Source organism: Lampris incognitus, chromosome 4 (assembly GCF_029633865.1).
Source record: "Lampris incognitus isolate fLamInc1 chromosome 4, fLamInc1.hap2, whole genome shotgun sequence".
Taxonomy (NCBI): domain Eukaryota; kingdom Metazoa; phylum Chordata; class Actinopteri; order Lampriformes; family Lampridae; genus Lampris; species Lampris incognitus.
In genome coordinates, this window is record NC_079214.1 from 39,277,815 (window position 1) to 39,305,039 (window position 27,225).

The following is a 27,225-nucleotide window of genomic DNA, read 5'->3' on the forward strand; positions in this document are numbered from 1 at the left end:
CACTTTGTCGTTGTACTTTCAAATGTCATGACCACAACATCAAGTCCAATGCCTTGTAATGCAAACTCAATTATAACCTTTTTTGTGAGCAAACTTTTTTTTCCCCCCGCGTTACATTAGCACTGATATATCTATATAAAAAGAAAAAAAAATTGATATCTACTTTAAGGTAGAAACTAAAGATGAAAAACTAATCATAATGACAATAACAATGATAATAGAAAATGAATTAACACTGGAAATTGAACTTGAGCAAGGGGAGGGAGAAATAATACACCTGTGCTACCTGAATTGTACTCACCTGTACATTCTGGAGTGCCAAGTTCTCTCTGGTGCTCCCCCCATTGGCACGAAACTGAGGAAACTTCCCTGTGACCATGGAGAATATACCCAGCAGGCCCTTCACCGCCATGTCTATATTAATATTCATGTGTGTGCTGCAAGGAAAATAGGAAAGCTGGATTCAACTATGACACACCTAAGAAGGGAAAACACATTTAAAGAAATCCTTAAACTAGAGACTAGCCCCCCACCCCCCAAGTGGAATTTAAAGTTCCACTTCAAGTTAATTCACATTTGTAATTTGTTTAAAGACAATGAAATGCTCATTCCAAAAAAACTCCTACTTCATGCTCTCAAAAAATATCAACAATGGCAACACAACAGTATAACAACTCAGCAGTAACATACAACACAATAGTCAAGAAAAAAAACAGCATGCTCCATTAATAAGTATATGTGGAGATGAGGTACTATACAGATGAGCAGATTCGTGGAATCAAGGTGAAGACCATCAGTAGTTGGTTGTTAGGAATGCTAATTGCCTGGGCAAAGAAACTCTCCTTGAAGTGTGCAGTTCTGGTCCAAATACTACAGTAGCACCTGCCTGATGGAAGGAGTGTACAGACTGTGTGCAGAATGAGAGTAGTCTGTTATAACACTGAGGGCTTTGCTCAATAAGGTGTGATGTAAACCAGGAAGATTCTGAGATATCTTGACAATTCTTCTGTGTGGCTTTGTGGTCCCAGATGATAGAATGACCATAGCAAAGAAGAATATCACTCAAAGTAAAAAGCCACATATGTCATTACTATTACTTACTATTGACAATCCAATTTATATTTGTGAACATGGGCCACTTTTCCCAAGGCCAGAACCAAGAATCTAGCACAAAGAGTTTACCATCCCCATTAAAACACAGGTTTAAGTCATAGTTCTGCAGTTTGAGGCTTTGATGGAGCATCCTATGTTCACAAATGTGAACTGGGCTTATGTAAACTATGGGAGCCCCACTTCACAAGTTTAGGAGGGTGTTAAGGGAATCAACAGTGCAATACTCTCTTCATCATAGTTGAATAATTGTTAATATATCAATAATAACAGTAGTCTCATCACTCAATTTCCAAAACAGTTTTTTTTTCTAGCATTGCGGAGGGTAGAAACACACACACACACAAAAAAACATCTGTTTGCTATTTCTCACCAGTAACCTAATAGGGTCATTCTAACCTGCCAATCTGATTGGCCAGGTCCTTGGCCCTGTTCCGTGTGGCTTCTGAGGAGTTCTCGCTGGCCATGTAGCAGGTGGTGAAGATACGACCACACAACTCCCTTGCCTCTGTTGGATGGTAGGAAACATCACTGACCACCCTCCGCACATCCTCGAGCACCTGGGTGTCTGAGAGAAGAAAGGTGGATGATGACAGGGAGAAAACAGTGGAGATAGGGGGCAGAAAATGAAAGGAGAGAAGGGTGGTTGGGTGAGGGGAAGAGAAGCAGCAAAACAGTATGGTAAGTCATATACCTCACATTCAGTCTGAGTGCTGTCTTAATCAAGCAATAAATCATTTTTTATACCACATTGCAAACATAAAAAAGGCAATACCACACACTTTAAATGACAGCAAGTTAGAAGTTTGGAAAAAACAACCACATAACTGTTAGATATCACTTGTGTGTGTGTGTGTAACACAAATTCTGGTTAGTGTACAGGCTAAGTGAATGTATGTATGACTGTCGTGTTGGGGCAGAATACAAACCCAGGCTGGTAATAAGCTGAGCTTCCCCTATTGATGCAGTACTTACTGCCATCCTGAACAGCCTGACAGACCAGCACACACATGGAATAGACAATACTGGCGGTAGAGGAGCTGTCGACACCTCCACTCAAGGGCAGCAGAAAGCCAGCCTTGGATAAAAATGGTAAGAAAAAAGGTATAGGTGTGCAAGTCCAGCCCAATGAGGGTTCAGGTGAAGGATAAAAATTCAAATCGAGGAAGAAAAGAGGATATTTGCACACTCAACAATAAAAGCTCTCAAATTCTTGAGGCTTGAAGGTCTATCTGATCAAAATATTGCACTAAACTATTTATATTAAGTACTTGGAAGCATTATTAGATAGAAACACATATACGCTACATACTGGAGTCAGTTCATGGATTTATATGGTTATTTGGTGATTTTATTCATCGATTCATTGAGGGTCTGTTTAGGGCCATGAGATCCTGGAAGCTATTCCAGTAGGCATTGGATTGATGGCAGGGAGACACCACGGACAATTCACCAGTCCATCACAGAGTCTGCATATACACACACAGTTACTCACACTGCCTTTCATATCTATGGGCATGTTAGAGTCTCTATTAACCAGCCATGCATATTTTGGGGATCTGGAAGGAAAACAGAGAACCTAGAGGAAACCCAAGGTGAAATGCAAACTCCACACAGAAGGGCATGGACCAAACCAAGAACCCTCTCAGTGCTAAACACTAAGCCACTGTGCGGCCACTTGGTAATTTTAGACACTCCTAAACTAACTCGAATTTGAAGCTATTCTGCTCTACATTAGCATTTAAAGATTTGTCCCAAATGATATCGCTGTGAGCGCTGCAAGTGAATTTGTTCTTCTTAGCCCTTACCTGTCCACTTCTCCTGAGGTAGTCCCACAGCCAGCAGGCTGGTCCTAAACTGGGGAACACAATGATAAGCAACAACATAGTCAATCACAGCAGTAACCAATAGTGTCAGCGTTGTAAAGATCTCAGCTTAAATATTGTTTGAATGGACCACTTTGAAACCCAGAGAATAATGGGTGTTACATTGGGCACTTTTTTTTTTACTACTTAATCCCCATGGGGAAAATTCTTTCTCTGCATTTAACCCATCCTAGCTGTGTAGCGAGGAGCAGTAGGCAGCCGCCATGCAGCGCCCAGGGACCAACTCCAGTTCTTTCCATTGCCTTGGTCAGGGGCACGGACAGGAGTATAAACCCTAACATGCAAGTCTTTTTGATGGAGAGAACCCACCGCAGACACAGGGAGAACATGCAAACTCCACACAGAGGACGACCTGGGATGACCCCCCAAGGTTGGACAACCCCAGGGTTTGAACCTAGGACCTTCTTGCTGTGAGGCGACAGCGTTAACCACTGGGCCACCATGCTGTTTGTTTCATTAAGCCATGTTTCTCAAGTCAAGCTGAGGACAAACTAGTAAGAACTCAGTGAAAACGGTTGTGTTGTCCCACATGATCTAAAAACTGGTTTCACCAAAATTGGTATGTCTAGTTTGAACTACTGTAGTTCATCAGTTTTAACTTTCAAAAGGATGACTTTTCAAATAATACGTATTTACCAAGTAATGGTTCATTAATTGGGAGGGACAACATAGAAATATAACAGCATCAGGAGATGAATATTTGTCTAAAATTACAATAGGAATAACTCAACAAGGCTATTCAAACATACCATGGTATTATCCAGTTGAGAAATTATGTTGGCATGAAAAATGTTTTTTCATCATGATGGGGTGCTTGATCAAAATCATTCCAAGTATTTGATTAAAAAATTTCACTGATTGAAGATTATACTCCCAAAGAGAAAACTGATTAAAAAAAACTCTATTTAAATCCGGAAAGCACTGATGTGTTTCAACTTTATCAAATTGACAAAGACACCAAGTCTTTGTACATACACTATGTCCAAAAAAAGAGGTCATATTTACTTTTTAACCCTGTCTACTGGCAGTTGAATTACCATTTTTTTGTTTTCCTTCTTGAAAGAAGACTAAGTCATCGGGTCAATCCAATTTTTGTTCAAGGGGTAAAGTGCCAAATCATATTGTACTTTAATAATCTTCATGATCCATCATGATGACTGTCAAAACATTAGCTGCACTATCTGTCTCACTAGACGATTCTCATTTATCACAGCAGTTGATTGACAGGTTATGATCTGTCAATCAGATACTAAGATTGATGACAGGACATAGAGTCCAACAGTGAGCATCTCATTCCAGTCCCGTGGCTCACTGTTATTTCCTCCATTCGATCACGTCCAATAGAGCTCTTCTGCTCTGTCTCCAACTATGCTTGATGTAAGGTTGTATTTTCAAAGAAAATTATTCTGAACAACAACAACATAATTATGATCTGGACAGTTGAGTTTATTATGTACATACGGATTTTGCCATAAATTGCTGTTTAATCTGATAATACTGTGCCATATTCTTAGATGTCACCAAGTATTTTGCACCACAGTACCACCCGCTGGTGAGACCATGCCTCACTGGCACCTAATATAGAATAATCACTGATGTGTAGTACTGAGAGGTCCACTTTTAATCAATACTATACTGGAACACTATCTTTAACAAATAGAACAATAGCAGTGTACTACTGGAAAGATTTGGTGCCAAAATAGGCTGAGTGAGCTAAAACCCATACCTTTTTGATTGCGACTCCTTCTGTTGCATGTTAGGACCGGCCCCTCTCCACTTTCCCTGTCACTTCTAACTGTATGCAGTGTAATGACACAAAATTGCCTCCAAAATAATCCTTGGTCCTGTCTCTGTGACCTTTCAGTTCATCTGACACAGACATGGACATATGTTTTCAAAGAATATCAAATCTATTTTAAGTTCACAATCACATTTTAGGCATTAACGTTTTTGCCAGTTGCCAGTTCTTGACCTTGAAAATACCTAATGGGATTTAGAAAATGAATGAGTGTGAGGTTGTACCTGATCTCTTCCTCTGGTGTGTGGAACTGCCACATAATTGGCTCATGGCTAGGGAGGTAGATATCCCCACTGGACAAACCGAAGTCAACTTTGACCCTGTGGCATGGCTTGGGCTCACATTCCTAGAGAGTGAGAGGAGAAAAAGATGAGGTCAGGGGAGAAGATAGGAAGATAGGAAAGAGAGAAAAGAGACAGAGACAAAGGTAGGAGATGCAAAGAGAAACTCTTAACAGGACATTGTGATTATCTGGATATCCGAGGATGAGGCAAGTTCACCTTGACAAAGACTTCGGTCACTTAGACTATCTGCTTCAATACTTACACCTTAATGTACACAAAATAGTTTGCCAACATTATTTGCATGTTCAAAGATAAATAAATGTGAAAAGTTTTGCAATGTAAAATAAAACATTCATGTGATTAAACATTTAAACAACAAAAAAATCTGTAGTTGTAAATTCATACTCAAAAATTTCAGGGGTTGTATCACACAACTGCAAAACATGTACAGTGAGTCACAGATCCACATCTACATATGTATAAACTTCATCCTATGGATACAACAGGAAGCAGAGAAATGTTTTCTGCACTGTTTTTTTCCCCTTGGGAATTGGCAGAAAACATCTGCATGTGTACCCTCAAATGATATTTCATTACTGAACCTATAGTCAAGCGGAGCAAGACTACAATCGAGAAGCAACATAATTACCCTTTGACCCTTCAGAGCCCATGTTGGTCTGGCTGCAGAGGACAAAGAAATACCCAGTAAAAGGAACGCCCATTTGGGCATCTGGGTAGCGTAGCGGTCTATTCTGATCGCCAGTTCAAATCCCCGTGTTACCTCCGACTTGGTCAGGCATCCCTACAGACACAGTTGGCTGTGTCTGCGGGTGGGAAGCCGGATGTGGGTATGTGTCCTGGTCACTGCACTAGCGCCTCCTCTGGTCGGTCAGGATGCCTGTTCAGGAGGAAGGGGTAACGGGGGAATAGCGTGATCCTCCTACGCACTACATCCCCCTGGCGAAACTCCTCACTGTCAGGAGAACAGAAGCGGCTGGCGACTCCGCGTGTGTAGTCTGCAGCCCTCCCCGGATCGGCAGAGGGGGTGGAGCAGCGACTGGGATGGCTCAGAAGAGTGGGGTATTTGAACGGGCACAATTGGGGAGAAAAAGGGGGAAAAGAAAAAAAAAGAAACGCCCATCTTCCCCATCATTCCAACATATGCTTACCACTAACTACTGTTTCCCATTTAGTACAAAAGCATCCAGCCTTCCATTCTTGTTCAAAAGGTTTTCTTTTTCCATGGTTAGTATCTATTTAATCATACACTTAATAGCAGATTCTTCTATATTCATCAATCCAGCATAAGTTGTTAAAGAACCAACAATTGCAGCCTGCAATAAAAATTACAAAAAATTCACAAACTTTTGCAAACCAAGTTTAAGATAAATTGTCTCAGAGCGAATCCCAATCACATGATATGTGAGGTCACATGACACTTAGTATGGTGAAATGTAACTGCCGCACTAAGTTTAAAAGACATGATTGTGTAAGACTGTTAAACATGACCATGTTTCAGACTTCAGTCATGTTACATATCTGTGAAAACACTAAAACAGAAGCGAAAGATTTCTTATCCAAAACATTAACAAGATGGAACGACAGGGAACTCTTAATGACACACAAGGGCAACCTTGTCATGAGCATATGGCCCATAGCCAACCTCCTGTATAAAAACCTTGCTAGCCAGGCCGTGACACGTACGAGTTGAATGTCAGACATGCTATTTCCAGTCAGGGTCAACAGATGAAGAGCAGCAGTTGGTAGCCACACTCAAATGTAAACACCTAGATACACACTGGCACGCATGTGAGAGAATATGTAAACTGCAAATGTGCATGTTTGCGCGCATGCACACACACACACACACACACACACACACACACACACAAATCTCATTCTAGATTGGTGTGAGAAGACAAAAACACCTTTGAAATCATCATCGTTGCCACAACAGTGCTTCTGAAGCAAGACTCCTTTATCCACTTTCATATACCACATCTGCTGAGTGAGTGTGGAATTAGTCCAAAACTTAGTTATGAATGTTGATACGTGGATCCTACCAAAACATCAAGCTAACTGTTGTGTAGGCATGACCTAGGCATTTGCCGCAGATTTATAGTTATGTCTCACCATGTGTGGGTGGCAAATTTCTCCCCTGAAGCTACGTACATCCTCCAGGTCAAGGGTGGCCGTCACAACTTCCTGTAACACAGAAATACAGAAACAAACACAATCAAGTTTAACTTACAAATGGTTACAATGTCTTTGCATAAATTTTGTCAGAAAGGCATTGTGCCAGCATTTAACAGACAGTCAAGTAAATGGGCACACAGCCAATAATACTTATTGACAGATATGGATACTCTGTACCAAATCTAATATATCTATCTAATCTAAATCTAATATAATCGATATTATATCGATATCATGATATGAGACTAGATATCATCTGGGATTTTGGGTATAATATTGTGATATGACATAAGTGTCGTCTTTTTCTGGTTTTAAAGGCTGCATTACAGTAAAGAGATGCAGTTTTCTGAATTTATTAGACTGTTCTAGCCATTATATTATTTGTCTCTACATGTTTGGATATCATTTCCACATGACTAATGAGCATTTATAAAAAATGTCATTGTGTTAATATTTTTGAGAGCAACAATATTCATCTCTACAATATTGTCAAAATGTCGACACTGAGGTATTTGGTGATAAATATCATATTTGATTTTGTCTATATCACCCTGCCCATTGCTCCATTTGTGGGTTTATGTTTGCTTTACTTTTACCAATATTCTTTTTCCTCTTGGATTATCATGATTTGCTACAGCAACAGTCCTAGTTCCATACAGGCAATCCACACTGACTTTCACCGCTTTTTTGAGACCGTCATAAGTGTACGGCAGCCATTGTTAGGTCCAGTGTGAAAAAACAGTTTCACACACCAAAATGGAGTTACACTAAATTCTGCAAGGTATTTTGCACCTTCTAGTTGACATGTGTCTTATATTTCAGTGTACATACCACATCATTCAGAGAGAACTGTGCCCCATGTGCAACGATATCCCCATTTATGGCAACCATGGTACAGCCATCATAATAGAGGCGGTCACCATCACAGCCTTTTTGGTTAGCATACAGGTAGATACCCCCGCTCTGTTAAAATACAAACAAGCCTGTGAATAGCAACTCTCATGAATGCTGAATTCTAAATTTCTACTTATTTCGAGTAACCTGCAGAGTAAGATGAGTATATGGCCTGATAAAACACTGCATGGCAACGGTAAAAGACGGCTAATATTATGAAGCATCCATATTGTTTGTTGTTAGTGTACTTGTTACTTGTGTATTTATTTGTATACATTTATATATATATATATACATATAAAATGTGCGTGTACTGTATACACAATAGTATTTGTGTTTACTTGTGTGTTTGATTTGAATATATTGATGTATGTAGGTATACAGTACTTTGACAGTAGCCGATTTGACCAGGTTGACTCTGTAATCAGCTTTGCGTAGCTCATGGTGGCTAGCAGAAGAGTTTGTGAAGATTTCAACCCCATCCAAACCCATGTCTATATGAGGGCTGGGAAACAGAGAGGACAAGACTCATCAGTCAACAATGACCCCAAATAACTCAACAGCACAAGTTGCAGTCTTGATGTTTGTGGTATTTATTAGTTATGTGCAGCGCCAGTGTTGCAAACTGTATATGCACAAGCCAATATGCTGGCACGCAAATTTCATAGGTGTACAGATGATGTTAAAACTGCTCTTTTTAGGGCCTACTGTACTCCACTCTATACAGCCCACTTGTGGTGCAATTATAGCCAAGCAAAAATGAAAAAGCTGCAGGTAGCATATAATGATGCATTCAGAAACTTGCTCAAGCTTCCAAGATGGACAAGTGCAAGTCATATGTTTGTGACTAGTAATGTTCCCACTATCCATGCTGTGTTGACGAATTTCATGTACAAATTTATGTGTTGATTAATTGATTCTAAGAATGTAATTATAATGCTCCTAACTGAGCCTACACAAAGTGACACAAAGTACTCCTCTTGTTTCTGGAAACATTGGAACAAATGTCTGTATAGCTTTTAATCATTGTGGACTTGTGAACTGCTGTTTTTAGCTATATTTTTGTGTTCTTGTCCTGTGTTGTATTGCTTTGTTGTTGTCTTTAATATGGATATGAAAATACCTTTGTGTCTGAATAAAGTAAGATTTGATTATTAGTTGTGGGCCTTGCAATATTCCTTCCTCATTAAAAAACAACTGAGACAAGAATCTGGGCAGAAGACAAGAAAGGTTGTCTTTCTCCCATATGGAATGGAAAATCCTATTGCTCACACTATCTCAGTGCTATCCATCCATCCATCCATTCATCATTACCTTCTGGGGTTCCAGAGTTCAGCGCATATCTCACTGCCAATGCAGGTATCCTTAGTGGACAGGACACAGACACCAAATGGAACAGTTTCCTGAAGTGCATGCAGACATGGGGCGGTTATAAATCTTGCCCTCACTTTGTAAATATTCAGCATGAAAATAAACAGTTAAAGTCTTGTTGATGATGATATTAACTGACCATTTATAAAATGACGGACACAACGATCCACCAATTAACACTTAGCAATCATGTCTCCTTCTTCCATCACTCCACTAAGGGCAATGTAGCGCAGCGTTGACGCAACATACAATAGATCAGTGGTATTCAGTTATGTGCTATGGATGTCTGTGTGTATGCAAGGTTTTTTTTCCAACCCAACACTACTCCAGCTGATTTCACTGATTAGTCCTCCTGTCTGGATGTCGTTAAGTTAATCAGTGAAAGCAGCTGGTGCAGGATTGGGCTGGAAAGATAACCTGCATACACATGCACCTCCACGGCACATAATTGAATACCACTGCAATAGATCATGTTAGGTCCGTAAAAAGACAAAGTTAAAAGAAAGGGAAATGGTGAAAAGATGTTGTGGAAACTAAAACAGATTCAGATAATCTTGAGCAACCGAGGGGTTATGTATATTTTACTCAAACCTAAATCTGATCTTCCTAAGTGCCTTCTATGACTTAAAACTTTGTGGAAGACCACACTTTCAATCCAATAAAGAAACTGCCCAAATAAAAGGCACACTTACATCTGTTCAAATGTTGAAAGATAAGTTAGCTTAGAGTCAATTTGCTTTACTGACTGTGTTGATTACAACCTAGGTAATAATAGAGTTAACAAAGACATTTCAGTGGACATAGCACCAGCAACTAACAGAGGCAGGATATGGAGAGGTTTTGACAATTAGGGATGAAGATAATGATTATGTAGAGAGACTTGGATAAATCATTGCATTAACAGATTTTACCTGTCCTGTCACCTCCTGAATCATCCGTGGCAGGAAATATTCTTCTACTCGCCTAGAGAAGTAAAATAATTTTTTTTAAAAAAAACATGAAAAAATACTTCACATCTAGAGCGCCATCAATGGTGTTGATAAAATTGCTCAACAAATGAACGGAATATTAAGATAGATGTAGACAAAAAAACTTTAATGCGTTTCAATACAAGCTTGTTTCATGCGTCACGCACTCATCAGCTGCCAATGTGATTAAACAACAAAGAAAAACAGTCAGAAAATCTTACGTTGCCCCACGTCACGCCCCTAATTACAGTGGACAGCAATGAGAGGATAGGAAACGTTTGAAATATTACAACCAATGGGGTAGGTCGTTATGATACACAGCAACCAATGGTGGGCTAGAAAACACTAATGATTGAATGAACACTGAATGATTGCTTTCTTTGTGGATGAGAAAGCAATCATCTGCCCTCTATCTTGAAAAATATCCCAGTGAGCATCAATTAAGAAAAATATTCAACAGGAACACAGTCAAAATTAGCTACAGCTGCATGCCAAATGTTCAGCAGGTTATTTCATCCCACAACACAAGCATCATGACCAAGGCACAGACCCCCTCAATGCAGCCAAACACCACCAACTGCAGGAATCATTCAGCGCTTCTCTTGGCTAAATCAGGAATCAGGAACAATTTATTGTCATTTCTTTCATGCACTTGCATGAAGAAAAAGAAACATGCAAAAGAAACAAAATTCCGTTTCCCCCAGCCCACAGCAGTGCGACACAAAAGACAAAAACACACATCCAAAATTCCCAAAAACATACAAAAACAGAGAGAACAAAGCAAATTACAAAACAAACTCGGTGCAACACAGTCCAAAAATGTCTTTCTTCTTCAAAAATATCTATTACTTCCAAACTTGTAAGCTGGAATTTCTGAGAAGGACTTGAAGGTAGCATAATTTCCAATACAACTGCTCTCACCAATGAACACATCCTCAGCCAAGAGGGTGACTACTTAGTGAAATTGGCTGGTCACAACAGGTCTAGGATTACAGCACTGCTTGATAACAGGGTCCGACTAATAGAGAACTTTAGGCCTGCTGTATTCAAGTCAATGTTTGGTAAGGAAATTAACAATATGCAATTCTGTGTGACCATTTGAGATAAACATGTCCTTAGAAGGAGTTCCTTAAAGTGGTCTCTTAGAGACTACTACGCAAACATATTATGTTGGCAAATAAATTCTTAAGGTAACCTTTCTGAGAGACAAACAGTGATCAAAAAGACAACAATTTACAATACAGAGATTAATTTATTTTTTCAAGGTCTAGAGCAAATGTAAACCGAAACACAAGTGGCTGCAAATTAAGTTTTTGTGTCAAGTTTTTTCTGACACGTTAGTAATTGAGCATGGTAATACATATATGTGTGATAGGCCAATTTTGGCAAACAGCACCAAATCATGGATAAAATATCTTTTGGGGTCAACTTCGTGATAACCAACCTTAATTGGTTCCAAGGTGAGAACCAGCGAAACTCCCTGTAGATCCCATGGTTGGCCAATAGCATTTTAGGCCTAATCAGTAATATCTTCCTTTGGAATGAAAGCAAAAGAACATAATGAACTGGCTGAATACGAAGAGACTATACCCTTCCAATGCCACTCACATGCAGCTCCAGCTTGCCATCTAGAATTCAATGCAATTAATGGAGGAAAAAAAATCCATAATCCTCGTTCAGTGCGAAGAAGCACTCAATGAATTACAGTTGAGTTTCTTGCTAAATTCCCTTTTCATGTTTGCTTTGCTGTACCACAGTGTAGTAACTCCTGCCAGTAATCGCTTGTAATCTGTGTTGGAAGAAGCATGGTAGGAAACAACCATAACCGACTACAATTTTTCTTTTGCATTTTAAAAATCACCACTCAAATGTCACTATGACAGACTGCTGTAGGATCATGTAAACTGTGGCTGAACCATGGAGTGCTTTTTTTTGCATTAAACTGGGATTGTGGATTTGTCCCTCTTTAATTGCATTGAGCTCTAGATGGTAAGCTGGTGTTGAATGTACAGTATGAAGAAAATGAGGGATGACTACAAAAAAAGAAACCAACCCATATACTACTGTATGTGAGCAGTGAGTATAAAACAGGGAGACTTCACAAAATTCCCAACTATTCGTTTAAAGAGAGTTTAATACTAGAGAGAGAGAGAGAGAGAGAGAGAGAGAGAGAGAGAGAAGCAAGCACCACATACCTAGATACCTAGTCCAGGAAACAGACTAATGCATGCTGGGAATGACATGAGGACATACCTGTTGAGGAACAGGACCCGACAGTTGTAGCGTACATTATGATGCATAATAGGCCTGAGAAACAAAGACCATCAGTCAGACAGACAGACAGATTGACAGACAAACTGACAGAATTGGAAACGTGACATAAGAATGATATGACCACTGATTTTGTACTGGTCTATCATGTGTACATGTACGACTCACATGCCCACATCGCAGATGATGTTCTGGGTAACAGGAGATTCCAGAAGTTTCCTGAGCACCTGGAAGCTGTGCAGCAATGTGTCTGATTCATAGAAGTGGTCTGCACAGCCATAACCACTGAGAGAGAGAGAGAGAGAGAGAGAGAGAGAGAGAGAGAGAGAGAGAGATTGGTGATAACCCCCAACTCTGGCATTGTTAGTCCCTTCCTCTGACCATTGAACTACACAGGAAATAAATTCAGATCCTTAAAGAGTTTGTGCCTTGCTTTACTCATTGAGCCACAGAAAGAATGAAACTCTAGACTGCGGCAATTTTACTGCCCTCTTCTGCACATTAAGTTGCACTGAGAACCAATCCCCTCAGTGCCATGAACTAGTATGCTTCACTGGGAAGAGTATCTCTAAAATCTGCAGCGTTGATGCCTTGTGCCACAATAAACCATAATGGTCATTGACTGGAACCCTCGACACTGACAAGTACCCACTGGTCCACCAAGATGATTTGACATGATAAGTTCTTCTTATGCAAGTACCAGCCTACGTTTGCATTAGTAGACATCATACACATTGGCATCATGCCTTACAAAGGTTTCCCACAAAATGAGTAAGGACAGTGTGAAGGCACATGACCTGGATGGCCTCAAATTAACATATAATGTAAAACCAAGCTAATTAGCAACCAACAACTATTTTCTATTTGCTCAGTCATACCATATCTCCAGCTCTGGTCCAAGTCTGTACTTAGCTCCATGGGATTTAGCAATCTCAATGCCTAGAAGAAAGAAAGAACTTTTGATGATCAGTGTTTGCAGATATTTTTTTCTATCACTTCTTAAAAGCTAGGTTTATTCTACAGACTTTTATATCATTTGTCTTTTTCTTTATTCGGTCTTAATCCCATTTATTTGATCCTTTGTAATTTTACTTGTTAATTAGCATTTAGAAAATAAGCAATTTATGTAATCCTCGAGTTCTATACAATATTATTATCATCATAACTTGCATTATTGATTATTGCTACTACCATTATCGTTGTTTAGAAATTAATTTCTAGTAGCAAATAGCTGACAAATACATTTCAATAAAACTAGGATACAGGAATAATCTTGCAAGACAACCCTAAGTGCAGACGTAGATAAAGAAAATAACGTAAAGTGTGTGTGTGTGTGTGTGCGCGCGCGCCTGGTTTTGCATTGTGTTCTTGCACGATGGAAACATTTTTCCCTTCCGTTAATAAGCACGTAAACTTTCCGGAGGTCGTCAAAAGATCACTTCAATCTTAGAGGTCTCTTTATTCTTTATTAAAAAAATACAATCTATAAATGTATCCAACTGCATTCCTGTTGCTCAATAATATGTGTAGAATATCAAATGAACACGACATATAATCATTTATCAGCTTTCCTGATAGTAGGTTACACTGATTCTCAATCCAGTCCTCAGGTACCATCAATACAGCGGCTCTTCCATTGTACAGGTGGTTAATTCCATTCGCCGGTTGTGTCAGGTCCAAAACCTTCCAAACTGTAACTACAGGTAAAGGTGGCTGACTATGGTAGAATGGGAAGAGGGGGAAACAGTAGTATTATGTGATCTGCGGACCGGTCTAAGAACCACCCCGAGGAATTGAACAAATTGAATTGGCTGAAGTCAGTTTGCCGACAACTCCTATAAGTCCAGCAGCTCAGCACTGACTGCAAACAATCTACAAACTCGCCGGCTGTCAGGCCCGCATACTTGGCCAAATAGTCTGAATGTTTCAACAGTACTATCGGGTTTTTTTTATAGCAATGCCGACTTACTCTTGAGTATTCTCCCCAAGTTCCCGTCAAAATCTAAAGCCCATTGATTCAACGAGCAAGTAGCCAGGGTAACTTTCCGTCCCATTTCTTTGGTGATTAGCAGCTATCGGAAGGTGGTAAAAAAAAAAAAAGGGGACGTGCAAATACAAACGTGACTTTCTTTTCGCTAAAGCAGTAACAACGAGCTTGTCAAACGCGCTTTCGGTTCCGGGCCACAATCGTCAGAGCGCCTCCCCTCTTGTGCATTAAAGAGACAGACCCCGGCTTGTCGTTGTCGGCGCTTCCATTGGCTAAACAAGTGCATTCTAGTGGTTGCTTTCGGTACTGCAGTAGCCGTACTGTTGAACCAGATTTTTGAGGGGATAATCACAGTGGTCTTTGGGGTATGGCGGGCCGTTTATTTTAAAGGCTCTTGTCACTAAAAATTAGACACTAGTACTTATTTTTTAAACACTAGTCGCTATTCTGTCACTGTTTACAGCAGGGGTGCCCACAATTTTTTGACTCGTGAGCTACTTTTAAAATGACCAGGTCAAAATGATCTACTCATATTAAAAATAATAATAAAAATACTCAATACATGTTTTACATATATATGAACATTTATATGCAGTGTGTGTATTTAAATACATGTTGTGTTACATATACAGTATTGCAATGGATTTGCATTTATATTGAACCTTACACAGGCAATAATCATACCAAGCATTTGCTACTAACACTATGTTGAAATTGCATCACTGCAAGAACCTTTACAGCTGTGGTAAATAGATTTGTGATCTCTACCTCTCTGCTCTGAGGATGACCTGCACTGGAGGGAGTCAGACAGGGTTGCATAGTTCGGACAGTAGCAGCTGGTAGCCAGCCTCAAGCAGGCCTCCAAATGATCATCTGTCATGGTGGAACGGTATTTGGACTTGATAATCTTCATGTGAGAAAAGGCTGACTCACACAAATAAGTAGAGCCGAATAATGCCGTCAAGGAGGTTGCACATTTCCTCATGTTTGGGTACTTGTTCTCTGTAAGTAAGTTCCAAAACTCTCCATGCGCCCTGGACTTAAGCTGAATGTCAGCCTGTACTGTCAGCATCTCATCCTCCACTGCAGACGAGTTCAGGTGAAACAGTGTTGCCATTTTTGAGGCGAGGGAATCCACCTCGGTATCTTCCCCAAATGGGTAGCACATAAATGTAGCGATTGGCTCAAGCAAAGCAAAGTCTTGAAACCATTTGTCAAAGTCTGACCGGACATTTTCAATCTGCTCTGTGTAGTGTGCACTGTCAAGTTGCGCACACGCCCTCCCTTGCTTCTCCAGCTCTGCTGCAAGGTTTTGCAAGTTTCCCAAATCACGGCGCTGCAACTTTGAGGACAGAAGTTGCATTTTCCGTTTGAAAGCATTAACTGAGCTGATCATGTTTACCACGCTGTTGTCTTTTCCTTGCAGCTCTAAATTAAGCTCGTTCAACATGTTGGTTAAATCAGTTAAAAACGCCAAGTCTAGCAGCCACCGATTGTCATTAAGTTGCTTGTGTTCCGCATGTTTAGTGATAAGGAGAAACTCCTTAATCTCCGGACAGAGCTCTCGAAATCTCTGCAAGAATCTCCCTCTACTAAGCCATCTCACGTCAGTGTGTAGCAAGAGGTCAGAGTAGTTACAGTCGGCCTCTTCCAAATGTGTACCAAACAACCGTCTTTGAAGAGACCTCGCTCGAATAGAACAGGCGGGTTTGGTTGCCACATCCATGATCTCTTTCATGTTTAGCATTTTTGCGCATAATGCTTGTTGGTGTATTATGCAATGGTAATTAAGGAAGTCCGGGAAAGCATCGTCCTCCCTGCACTTGGCAATAAATCCATTCGAGCGGCCCACCATAGCAGGTGCACCGTCCGTGGCGATTGACACCAGTTTACACACTGGGAGCTGGATTTTATCCACAAAGTTTTTGAAGATCTGAAAAATGTCCTCTCCCCGCGTGTGTTCCTTCATGGGTAGTATTGTTAACAGCTCCTCTTTTGCGGTCATATCTTGAAACACCACCCGAATGAAAATGCACAATTGGGCCGTATCACTTATGTCCGTAGACTCGTCCAATTGTAGTGAGAAACACTCGCTGTCCACGATGTCCCTCCAAAGCTGCTGTGTCAAATCATCGCCCATCACTTCACAGCGCCTTGTGACGGAATCTCTTGATAACTGGAGAGCTTTGATTGAAGATATTATTTCTGATTTGTTTTTAAAGTCCCGAAACAACGAATCTGCTGCCTCAAGGGAGGCCTCTTTCATCATCTCTCCATCTTGGAAGGCCTTCTTATGCTTAATGATGGAGTGACTCACCCGTAAAGATGCTTCGGTGGCTACCTTTGCCTTTGAATTCGGCTGCGTGAAAAGTGACTGCTGGGCGATTAACTGCGATTTTAGTTCCCTCACCTTTCTCTTTCTCAGCTCGCTTTTCGGAGGGAAGTCATTGTCGTAGTTTTTATGAACAGTTCGAAAGTGCCTCTCCACATTTCCTTTCTTTGGGATAGCAATGCTAGACTGACAGATGAGACAAACGCATTTGGAATAAGACATGGTGAAAAAAAAGTCCTCCTCCCATTCCACATGGAAAGGGTACGTTTTTTGTTTCTTGCTAGGTCCGGCTCCCCCACTCATTTTTGTTTTGTTTTACTTTTTAGTAGAGTTTTTTTTAGAGAGTTGAACTAGCTAGCTCGATGCAGTTCTGCATTCGCTCACGTTGCGGGCATGTGAACTTCATGGTATGTCAGAGAAGGGCTCTGGTTGTTATGGTAACCTAATGTAACAAAGTTTTAGGTTCCGCTCTAGAATCTTTGGTTTTAGGCAACAGCAGACTGGCTGTCCTTTACGTCAATCAAAAGGCAAATGCCAAATGGAGGACAGATGATAGACTAACGTCTTGAAGAAAAAAAAAAGTTTTTTGGAATGTCATGGAGATCTACCAGCACTGCCTTCGCGATCTACTGGTCGATCGCGATCGACGTAGTGGGCACCCCTGGTTTACAGCAACGACTAGTGACAGTGTAAAGTCAGAAGTTGCTAAAAATTAGATACTAGTTCTAATCAATTTTATCTTTTACTAGAGACATACATAATCACTAGTTCTTTTATTTTAGCTACTAGTACCTAATTTAAAAGTACTAGTCACTATTATATTCTTACTAGGAAAATACCAAACTGCTTATCAATCGAACCCTATGAGGTGGGGTCTGGTGGGGACAACCATCCTGGTGGTGGGTGGATGGGGAGGGGGCTTACAAATAACACAATCCCCCCCTTAAATATATATATATATATCATATACAGATAGATATTCACAACCATGCTATTTGCTCTCACATCAAGTGTATTTAAAAACTATTTGAGAGCTCAGAAGAAAAAGAAAAAAACCATGTCCAGGGTATGCAAATTTCTATCGTGGATAGAAATTAAATATCAAAATTAGATTTCTTTATATGGACAAAGGTTCCTTGATTAAGTTAAAACACAGCACACCATCAACACAAAGAGTATGGAAGGGGAAGATGGGAGTTTTGCAAATGGTTAGATTTTGTCTATTTATTTAACAAGGCAGGGTGGCATCGCCTTGCACCCCCTCCCTCCTCAAATTTACCCCTGAATATTCATCCACCGCTTTCGTTAAAAAAAAGAAAAGAAGTGAAGGTAATACTTCAACAATGCAAGTCTCATAGCCAAATAACAACACTATTAAAGCATGTTAGATGTGCACTCTGTCAAACACAATAGGCAATTACTATGTTATAGGCCTTGTTATAAGCCCAAAACAAAAGTACTGCTAATACCATTAGTGTGCAAGTAGCCCAGTGCAGAATAAGCAGATAAGGTGAGACCTACTGGTGGTTATCTCATACAGATGAGTATACATCTTTTTATGAATGCAACACATCGTCATATCTTGATTTTCTCCCCCATTTTGTCTGGTTGAATGTCACCCCTTAATATTAAAGCTTAGATTAGGTTTCAGCTAGATCTAATGAGGACATTCTGTGTTTCATATCAGCACATTCAGTTCAGGCATTCCATGGTCATGTATGAAAAGCCATAAATCTAATCATATGTGAGTGAACATCCATCAAATGTTATACATCATTCATCAGTTCAACACAAACATCAGTTATTCTCAATAATTCCACCTCTGAATCTGTTACTGTATTATGTCTAAGGATTTTCTTAATTTCAAAATAAATATCATTGACAACTTTGCTGAAAAGCAATAAAACTGACCGTGTTGCTTATCTATGTTATCTTTTGGTGCTACAAATTCTGTGCACGTTAGTGGAACACTGATTTCGTTCAGAAAGAAAGAAAGAAATATATTATATATGTATACACACACACACACACACACACACACACACACACACACACACACACACACACACACACACACACACATATATATATATATATATATATAGCGTTTTTTTCCGAAACCATCAATGGTGTTATAAGTGCTCAACTAATGAGGAGCGGAATATCAACACAGATAGAGGGAAAAAAACGTTTTAATGCATAACTGCTATTCATTAAAAAAAAGATTCCCTATATCTGTGTTTATATATATATATATATATATATATATATATATATATATATATATATATATATATATATATATATATGCTGTGATGGCAGCCTGTCCAGGGTGTCTCCCCGGCCGCCGTCCAATGACTGCTGGGATAGGCTCCAGCATCCCCACGACCCTGAGAGCAGGATAAACGGTTTGGATAATTGATGAATGGATGGATGGGTTATTAATAGTCCCTGCAGAAATTATGTTATTTCACGTCACTCCTTTTGTACCTCCTGAGTTTCCGTAGCACCCGTCCTCCTCACAGTGCCATTTTGCATTGAGAAGCAGAGGTGCAGAAGAGATGCCAAAAATGTGTTGTGTTTATCTTCCACAAGGCCAATAAATGCTGATAAACAGCCGTTGAGAGTTGCCTCCTTCTGTGCCCTATCCACATCCGTTACATGTATCTGTTTTTATTATGCAATAGCTAGCTAATTCCATTCCATTCCATTATCCAAACTGCTTATGATACCCAGGGTCACGGGGATGCTGGAGCCTATCCCAGCAGGCATTGGGCGGCAGGCGGGGAGATACCCCGGACAGGCTGCAAGGCCATCACAGCCCCCCCCCCCCCCCCGCCACACACACACGCACACACACACACCTAGGGACAATTTAGTATGGCAGAGTCGCCTGACCTACATGTCTTTGGACTGTGGGAGGTAACCGGAGCACCCGGAGGAAACCCACACAGACACGGGGAGAACATGCAAAGTAGCTAGCTAGCTAGCTAAAGTTACTAGCTAGCTAGCTAAACAACACTGCACACACAGAAAAAAAATCACTAGCTATTAAACACATCGAATCCTCATTAAAAAAAAAAGCTAAAACAAAACTGCAAAACATAACTTTAAGTTGTCTAAAGGTAGTAAATCAAAGTACCTGCTCTTGTCAGAAATGACCGCCAATTGTCTTATATAAAAATCATACATCATGTATATCAAAATCAAAAATCAAAATTACATATTTCACTAATTTTCCAACATTATCTATATAATGTAAGCCTCGACTGTACGTTCCCAGAAGTACCCGGGGAAGAACACTGACAATACCATGGGCTGTCAACCCAGGGTGGCCAACTGTCCCGTATTAGCCGGGATGTCCCGTGTGTGTATGTCGGCCCTGTGTGATGGCCTCGCTGCCAGTCCAGGGTCTCTCTCCGCCTGCCGCCCAATGACTGCTGGGATAGGCTCCAGCATGCCCGCGACCCTGAAAGCAGGATAAGCGGTTCGGATAATGGATGGATGGAGGATTTGTCCCATACGCGACTTCCCTTGTCCCGTTTATTGACTGCTACTCTACTCTAACCACTAGAGGGCACTCTCACAGCAGTGCTGATCACGGCGGGTGAGAACGATCGCCTGTCATCATCCAATCACACAGCCCCCCCTCACGCAAATCAGTTGTACATGTACAGTAAATGCGCCAATTCCTTCAAAAACAGAAAAAGTTTCAGCAATGTCTAGTGCTGGTCAGTCGGTTTGGCGTGTAGAAATATGGATTGCCCTGCAAATATGAACAAACATGCAAAAAGAAAAGAATGTGCAGCTACAATAAACAATGGGAAGTAAAAAAGACGTGGGTTAAACCCGTAGCAGTGACTCAACGAAAACCTTCTGTACTTTATGTCGCAGGGAATTTTTAGTTGGCCATGGAGGTGAGAATAACCTGATTCAACATGCTTCCACAGAATGCACAGGAAGTGCAAGCAATATCGATGCATTCCTCGTGTTCGTGGCATCTACTGTGGAAAATGCCAAAATTGCGGCGAGTGAAGCCTCGTACGTGTATCATACTGTTAAACATGGACTCAGCTACAACAGCACCGACTGTCTTGTTAGGCTCAACGGTGCGTTGTTTCACGACTCAAATGCTGTGAAGAAGATACACTTGAGAAGAACGAAAGCTGAGATGATCACAATAAATGTTTTAGGACCAAAGACTGTGCAGGATATTCTGGATAATCTGTCCCCGACTGAAGGTGAGCCTGTGTTTAACTCGGTTGCCACCAATGCCTCAAAAGAGGGAAATGGAAAAATATTTCCAGTGTGCGTGAGATATGTTTCTGTCTGATTGAGTGTAGTGCAAGTTACTTGACTTTTATTAAGACAGTGACGAAACTGCAAACGGTATACATCAAGCTCTGACGAACTGTCTGGAAAAGTATGAACTGGATATTAAACACATCACAGCCTACGCAACAGATAATGCCAATGTCAACTTTGGAAAACACCACTTAGTTTACCCCTTATTGAGCAGTGCCAACAGTCGCATTCTGAAAGCTAATTAACCGGCTCACATAGCTCATAACACCTGCAAGCATGTCTGTGATCAGCTGTCAGTGGATATTGAGTCACTCGTTTTAAAGTTCTACTGCCACTTCTCAGTATCTGCCTCCAGAAGAGAGGAACTGCGTATTTTTTGTGTGCCTTTGTTGACATTGAGTGGCGTGAAATTCTGCGTCATGTTTGCACGCGATGGCTGTCTCTTCATCCAGCTGTTGATCGTCACCTGCAGAGCTGGCCAGCTCTCACCTCATACTTCAGGTCCCTTGGGGACACCTATCCTGTGGCACTGAAGAGGATTCTTGAGGACGAAGAAAAAACCGGAGCTGCTGAGATTTATCTGTGCTTTTTCCAGTACGTGGGGTATGTTTTTGACACACTTGTTAGAAAGCTGGAGGAAACAACGCTCTGCATCACAGATGTTTACGAGGAGATGGGAAAATCCAAAGCGAAGATGCTTCAGCGGAAACAAGACAGATTTTTTTGGTTACCAGACCAAGCAGCTGATGGACAAACAAGTGTCAGAACAAAGATCAAAGCAGCAAAAGGACTTTCTGAAGTTCTGTGACCCTGTCATTGCATACATTGACAAGTGGTTTGATTTCTCATCAGAAAATGTAATGATGAAACTGAAACCGATCGGCGTACATGAGGAGCTCTCCTTCACTAACCTGGAGCAGGTGGTGGCTGCCCTCAAAATGACAGTCAGGACCAACTCTCTATGAAGAGCTTTGTGCTCGCAGGGAGGAAATACAGAAAGCCAGACAGGATACCACAAAATCAACCAATGAGAAGTGGGTGGCAGTTTTCCAAAACATAGGGAAAGCCAACTTGAGATCAACATATTCAGGATTGTCTCATTTGTCCTCAGTGTGCCAGGCTCAAATGCCTCTGTAGAGAGGATTTTTCTCCCTGATGACCATTAAATGGTCAGACTCAAGAAACAGATGCAGCACAGAGCTGATCAAAAATGAACTTCAAAATATATCTGTGAACTGTGACTTGTCACGTAAGGACTTTTCTCTGGCTGCACAAAAGGACAAAAGACTGCTTGAATCAGTCAAGAGCAGCAAAAAATATCTATGGAAAAGTAGACTTGGTGAGCAGAGGCGTGTCCCTCTTTTCCTCTTTTGCATTTACATTTTTTTGTTTTGTTTGCTTTGTTTTTTCTGTTTGTTTGTTTGTTTGTTTGTGAGGGTCCAACTCGTGATTCTCAACTTATATATAGTTTTAGTGACTAAGGATATGAAGCATTCATTCCCCATATAGCTACACTGGTCCAATGAAATAACGGCCACGCATCATACAGATATCTTTTGAAGATTTATTTTATATCGCTCTCTCTCTATCGTCAGCAGACACCGTGAAAACTGCAAGAAAATAAAAGACAAAGTTTGAAAAATACATCTCTCATTCCGTTTAGTCTCTCAAGCTAGTGTCCGTTGATCAACAGGCCCAAACGTTAGCACAACAGAAATGCAATGAAATCAAGTAAAATTGCTGAAAACACATCACACTGTCCATGTAAAGCCACATCAACAAACATTATACACAAATATAAAACAAATGAAGGACAATTACCGTGTGCGCCTCTTGAACCACGTGTAGAATAAAGTTATTTTGGGGGCTGTATACGGAGACGTCTTTCCTCTGCACCTATGTTGGTTCTGACCCATAATGCAACGGCTATGCTCTTAACGACACTCTGGTCATGTGACCCGTTACACTCTAACGTCAAATAAATCTTGCGTAAAGGGCACATTTTTTAACTAAACAATTTTTACCGTGTTATATTTCAAATACATTTTTATCAATGTTACCCCTTTTAACCACGTATTTGTTACATTTTAATCGTTTTTTTTAACGGCTGAATGAACTCAATATAACTATCTCTGAGACAGTTACACTCCCACCAAATTATTGATTTATGATAACCTTTATACAAATATTTGAATAAATCTAGTAATTTCCAGACTCAAATAGTCGGTATTTTTAAAAAACGCTCAGGTCAAGATTGATACTTTAAACTCTCAAAATATTTAGAAACTAGTTATATTGTCACACATTTTATTTATTTTCTACAAGCACAAATAATTTATGAATAGGACGTTCAAGAATGGATGGATTAATCAGTCGTTGACCTCCTTTCCCTAGCTTTCTATTTCCCATTTGTATTGTAACTTTTCGGACCAGTCCATCATCAGCTTCACAAACATCAAGTACTCTTCCAAGTCTCCACTCATTGCGGGGAATCTGTTCTTCCTTGACAATGACAATATCTCCAATTTTCACATTTCGTCTTGAAGAGTGCCAACGTTGTCTGCAGGTAATTTTTGCTAGATATTCCTTTCTCCATCTACTCCAGAATTGCTCTGTCAGATATTTGTAACCCTGTGGTTAAATTATAGGCCTTAGATATATTACATTGCACTATTAGATAAGAGTTTGGCCTATGTTTGTTATTTTGTATACCTTTTGAATATGAATATATTATATTGTTGATATTGTTCTGCAAAACAGTTGTTTACCAATGTGAAATGCATTTGCTTTAGTGTTGAAACTTACCATTGTTGTGATTGGTTGGCTGTGGAGAGAATACCTTACCTTAAATGTGATTGGTTGAGAGGGCAGCAAAAAACGTCAGCACGAGCAGACTGGACTGAGAGAAAGAGGTCTCTCGTCCCTTGTGTGAGCAAAACGGAGCAGTTTGATGTCGAGTTGTTATATGCTATTTTGCGGTAAGAGAAATGTAATTGAAGTTTAGTGAACAGTGATGTGTTCGGGTGTCCCGGGAACTGTTTGTGTGGACTGTGGAGACAAACTGACTACTCGTCAGTCCCATATGTGGACCCAGTGACGTTACGGAGCGAGCTAGCCAGTCGGTGTTCGTGGCTAGCACAGCAAGACGGGCGAATGGACTGGATGCGGTAAGGGGCTCTCCCCACAGTGAGTCGGGCCGTCTTCTAGTTTAGCGAAGTAACATTATCAGTTACAGTGTAGTGGTGGGTTCATGCGACCATCGAGGAACGCAGAAGGAGTCGTCTGTTGCCGTGTTGGGCTGCCGAGGCGAGCGCACGGTTCGACCGTGAGATGGTGCTAACGGCTAACTAGCCAGTTAGCTAGGATGGCTGCCGGCCTGACGTTCGATGCTGCGCTGCGGCGGGAAGCGCGAGACGAAGAGGAGCATTCTTTGTGAGTACAAGCCGGATGTGCGGGCTCCCAAGGGGAGCGAAGAGGGCTGTTTAGGGTCCCCACGTACCCGATAAAGAAACAGGCCTGCAACTGGGGGTTGACTTTCTTTTATTTTATTGCCGGCTTAGTTATAGGGTTATTGAGCTGTATGCTAATGTGTTAGTCTGATTAATTTGTGTATATCTGAATGCAGATGCTTGTTAGCCATTGAGGCTTATCACTTTCATTCATTCTAATAATTATTACTCATAATACATTTGTATATATAATTCTATGTACCTGTGTGAGTGTGGATTATTCATGTGTGTTTATTCCTCTGGTGTCTAGGCTATGGTAAGTGACATGTTGAGACAACCATAAAGGGCTAGTCCACCATTTTAATATAAGTTACTCGGTGACACATTGAGGTGTCTAGACCATATTAGATTGCCTTAAAGGGGTCATATGCCATATTTGAGCGCCTTAAAGGGGTAGTCAACCTTTTTTAGTTGGAGTTACCAGATGACACTGTAAGACATTTAGAGCCTTTAGAACAGGGGTGCCCACTACGTCGATCGTGATCGACCAGTAGATCGCGAAGGCAGTGCTGGTAGATCTCCATGACATTCGAAAAAACTTTTTTTTTCCCAAGACATTAGCCTATCATCTGTCCTCCATTTGGCATTTGCCTTTTGATTGACGTAAAGGACGGCCAGTCTGCTGTTGCCTAAAACCAAAGATTCTAGAGCGGAACCTAAAACTTTGTTACATTAGGTTACCATAACAACCAGAGCCCTTCTCTAACGTACCTTGAAGTTCACATGCCCACAACGTGAGCTAACGCAGAACTGCATCGAGCTAGCTAGTTCAACTCTCTAAAAAAAAACTCTACAAAAAAAGTGAAACAAAACAAAAATGAGTGGGGGAGCCGGACCTAGCAAGAAACAAAAAACATACTGTAGTGAACTGCCGCGGCCGGGAAGCGAACCTGTATCGCCCGCACCGCAGGAGACATCGCTAACCGCTCGACTAAAGGGTAAGACCCGCCAGCCAGTGGCCAGCGTGTCATTTTACAGTACCATTTCCATGTGGAATGGGAGGAGGACTTTTTTTCACCATGTCTTATTCCAAATGCGTTTGTCTCATCTGTCAGTCTAGCATTGCTATCCCAAAAAAAGGAAATGTGGAGAGGCACTTTCGAACTGTTCATAAAAACTATGACAATGACTTCCCTCCGAAAAGCGAGCTGAGAAAGAGAAAGGTGAGGGAACTAAAATCGCAGTTAATCGCCCAGCAGTCACTTTTCCCGCAGCTGCATTCAAAGGCAAAGGCAGCCACCGAAGCATCTTTACGGGTGAGTCACTCCATCATTAAGCATAAGAAGGCCTTCCAAGATGGAGAGATGATGAAAGAGGCCTTCCTTGAGGCAGCAGATTCGTTGTTTCGGGACTTTAAAAACAAATTAGAAATAATATCTTCAATCAAAGCTCTCCAGTTATCAAGAGATTCCGTCACAAGGCGCTGTGAAGTGATGGGCGATGATTTGACACAGCAGCTTTGGAGGGACATCGTGGACTGTGAGTGTTTCTCGCTACAATTGGACAAGTCTACGGACATAAGTGATACGGCCCAATTGTGCATTTTCATTCGCATGGTGTTTCAAGATATGACCGCAAAAGAGGAGCTGTTAACAATACTAGCCATGAAGGAACACACGCGGGGAGAGGACATTTTTCAAATCTTCAAAAACTTTGTGGATAAAATCCAGCTCCCAGTGTGTAAACTGGTGTCAAACACCACGGACGGTGCGCCTGCTATGGTGGGCCACTCTAATGGATTTATTGCCAAGCGCAGGGAGGACGATGCTTTCCCGGACTTCCTTAATTACCATTGCATATTACATCAACAAGCATTATGCGCAAAAATGCTAAACATGAAAGAGATCATGGATGTGGCAACCAAACCCGCCTGTTCTATTTGAGCAAGGTCTCTTCAAAGACGGTTGTTTTGTACACATTTGGAAGAGGCCGACTGTAACTACTCTGACCTCTTGCTACACACTGACGTGAGAAGGCTTAGTAAAGGGAGATTCTTGCAGAGATTTCGAGAGCTCTGTCCGGAGATTAAGGAGTTTCTCCTTATCACTAAACATGCGGAACACAAACAACTTAATGACAATCAGTGGCTGCTAGACTTTGCGTTTTTAACTGATTTAACCAACATGTTGAACGAGCTTAACTTAGAGCTGCAAGGAAAAGACAACAGCGTGGTAAACATGATCAGCTCAGTTAACGCTTTCAAACGGAAAATGCAACTTCTGTCCTCAAAGATGCAGCGCCGTGATTTGGGAAACTTCCGAAACCTCGCAGCAGAGCTGGAGAAGCAAGGGAGGGCGTGTGGGCAACTTGACAG

General features: G+C 40.9%; 1 protein-coding gene across 2 annotated transcripts in view; it reads right to left on the bottom strand.

Moving 5' to 3' along the window:
* Positions 1–23,290, bottom strand: part of nadsyn1 (NAD synthetase 1) — a 36,472-nt gene extending 13,182 nt beyond the window's left edge. The window contains exons 1-15 of one of the 2 annotated variants that reach the window (XM_056278846.1): positions 23,224–23,290; positions 13,657–13,717; positions 12,947–13,063; positions 12,761–12,814; positions 11,952–12,041; positions 10,451–10,502; positions 9,483–9,571; positions 8,556–8,673; positions 8,106–8,237; positions 7,212–7,283; positions 5,019–5,140; positions 2,919–2,967; positions 2,086–2,188; positions 1,510–1,678; positions 302–437 (exon numbers count right to left, since the gene is read on the bottom strand). In XM_056278846.1, the coding sequence (XP_056134821.1) occupies positions 302–437; positions 1,510–1,678; positions 2,086–2,188; positions 2,919–2,967; positions 5,019–5,140; positions 7,212–7,283; positions 8,106–8,237; positions 8,556–8,673; positions 9,483–9,571; positions 10,451–10,502; positions 11,952–12,041; positions 12,761–12,814; positions 12,947–12,948 (1,188 nt within the window). In that variant the 5' untranslated portion in view covers positions 12,949–13,063; positions 13,657–13,717; positions 23,224–23,290. Of the gene's footprint in view, positions 1–301; positions 438–1,509; positions 1,679–2,085; positions 2,189–2,918; positions 2,968–5,018; positions 5,141–7,211; positions 7,284–8,105; positions 8,238–8,555; positions 8,674–9,482; positions 9,572–10,450; positions 10,503–11,951; positions 12,042–12,760; positions 12,815–12,946; positions 13,064–13,656; positions 13,718–14,747; positions 14,953–23,223 lie in introns of those variants that run through there. The other variant, XM_056278845.1, reaches the window with a different exon arrangement.
* Between the last annotated feature and the right edge of the window lie 3,935 nt (positions 23,291–27,225).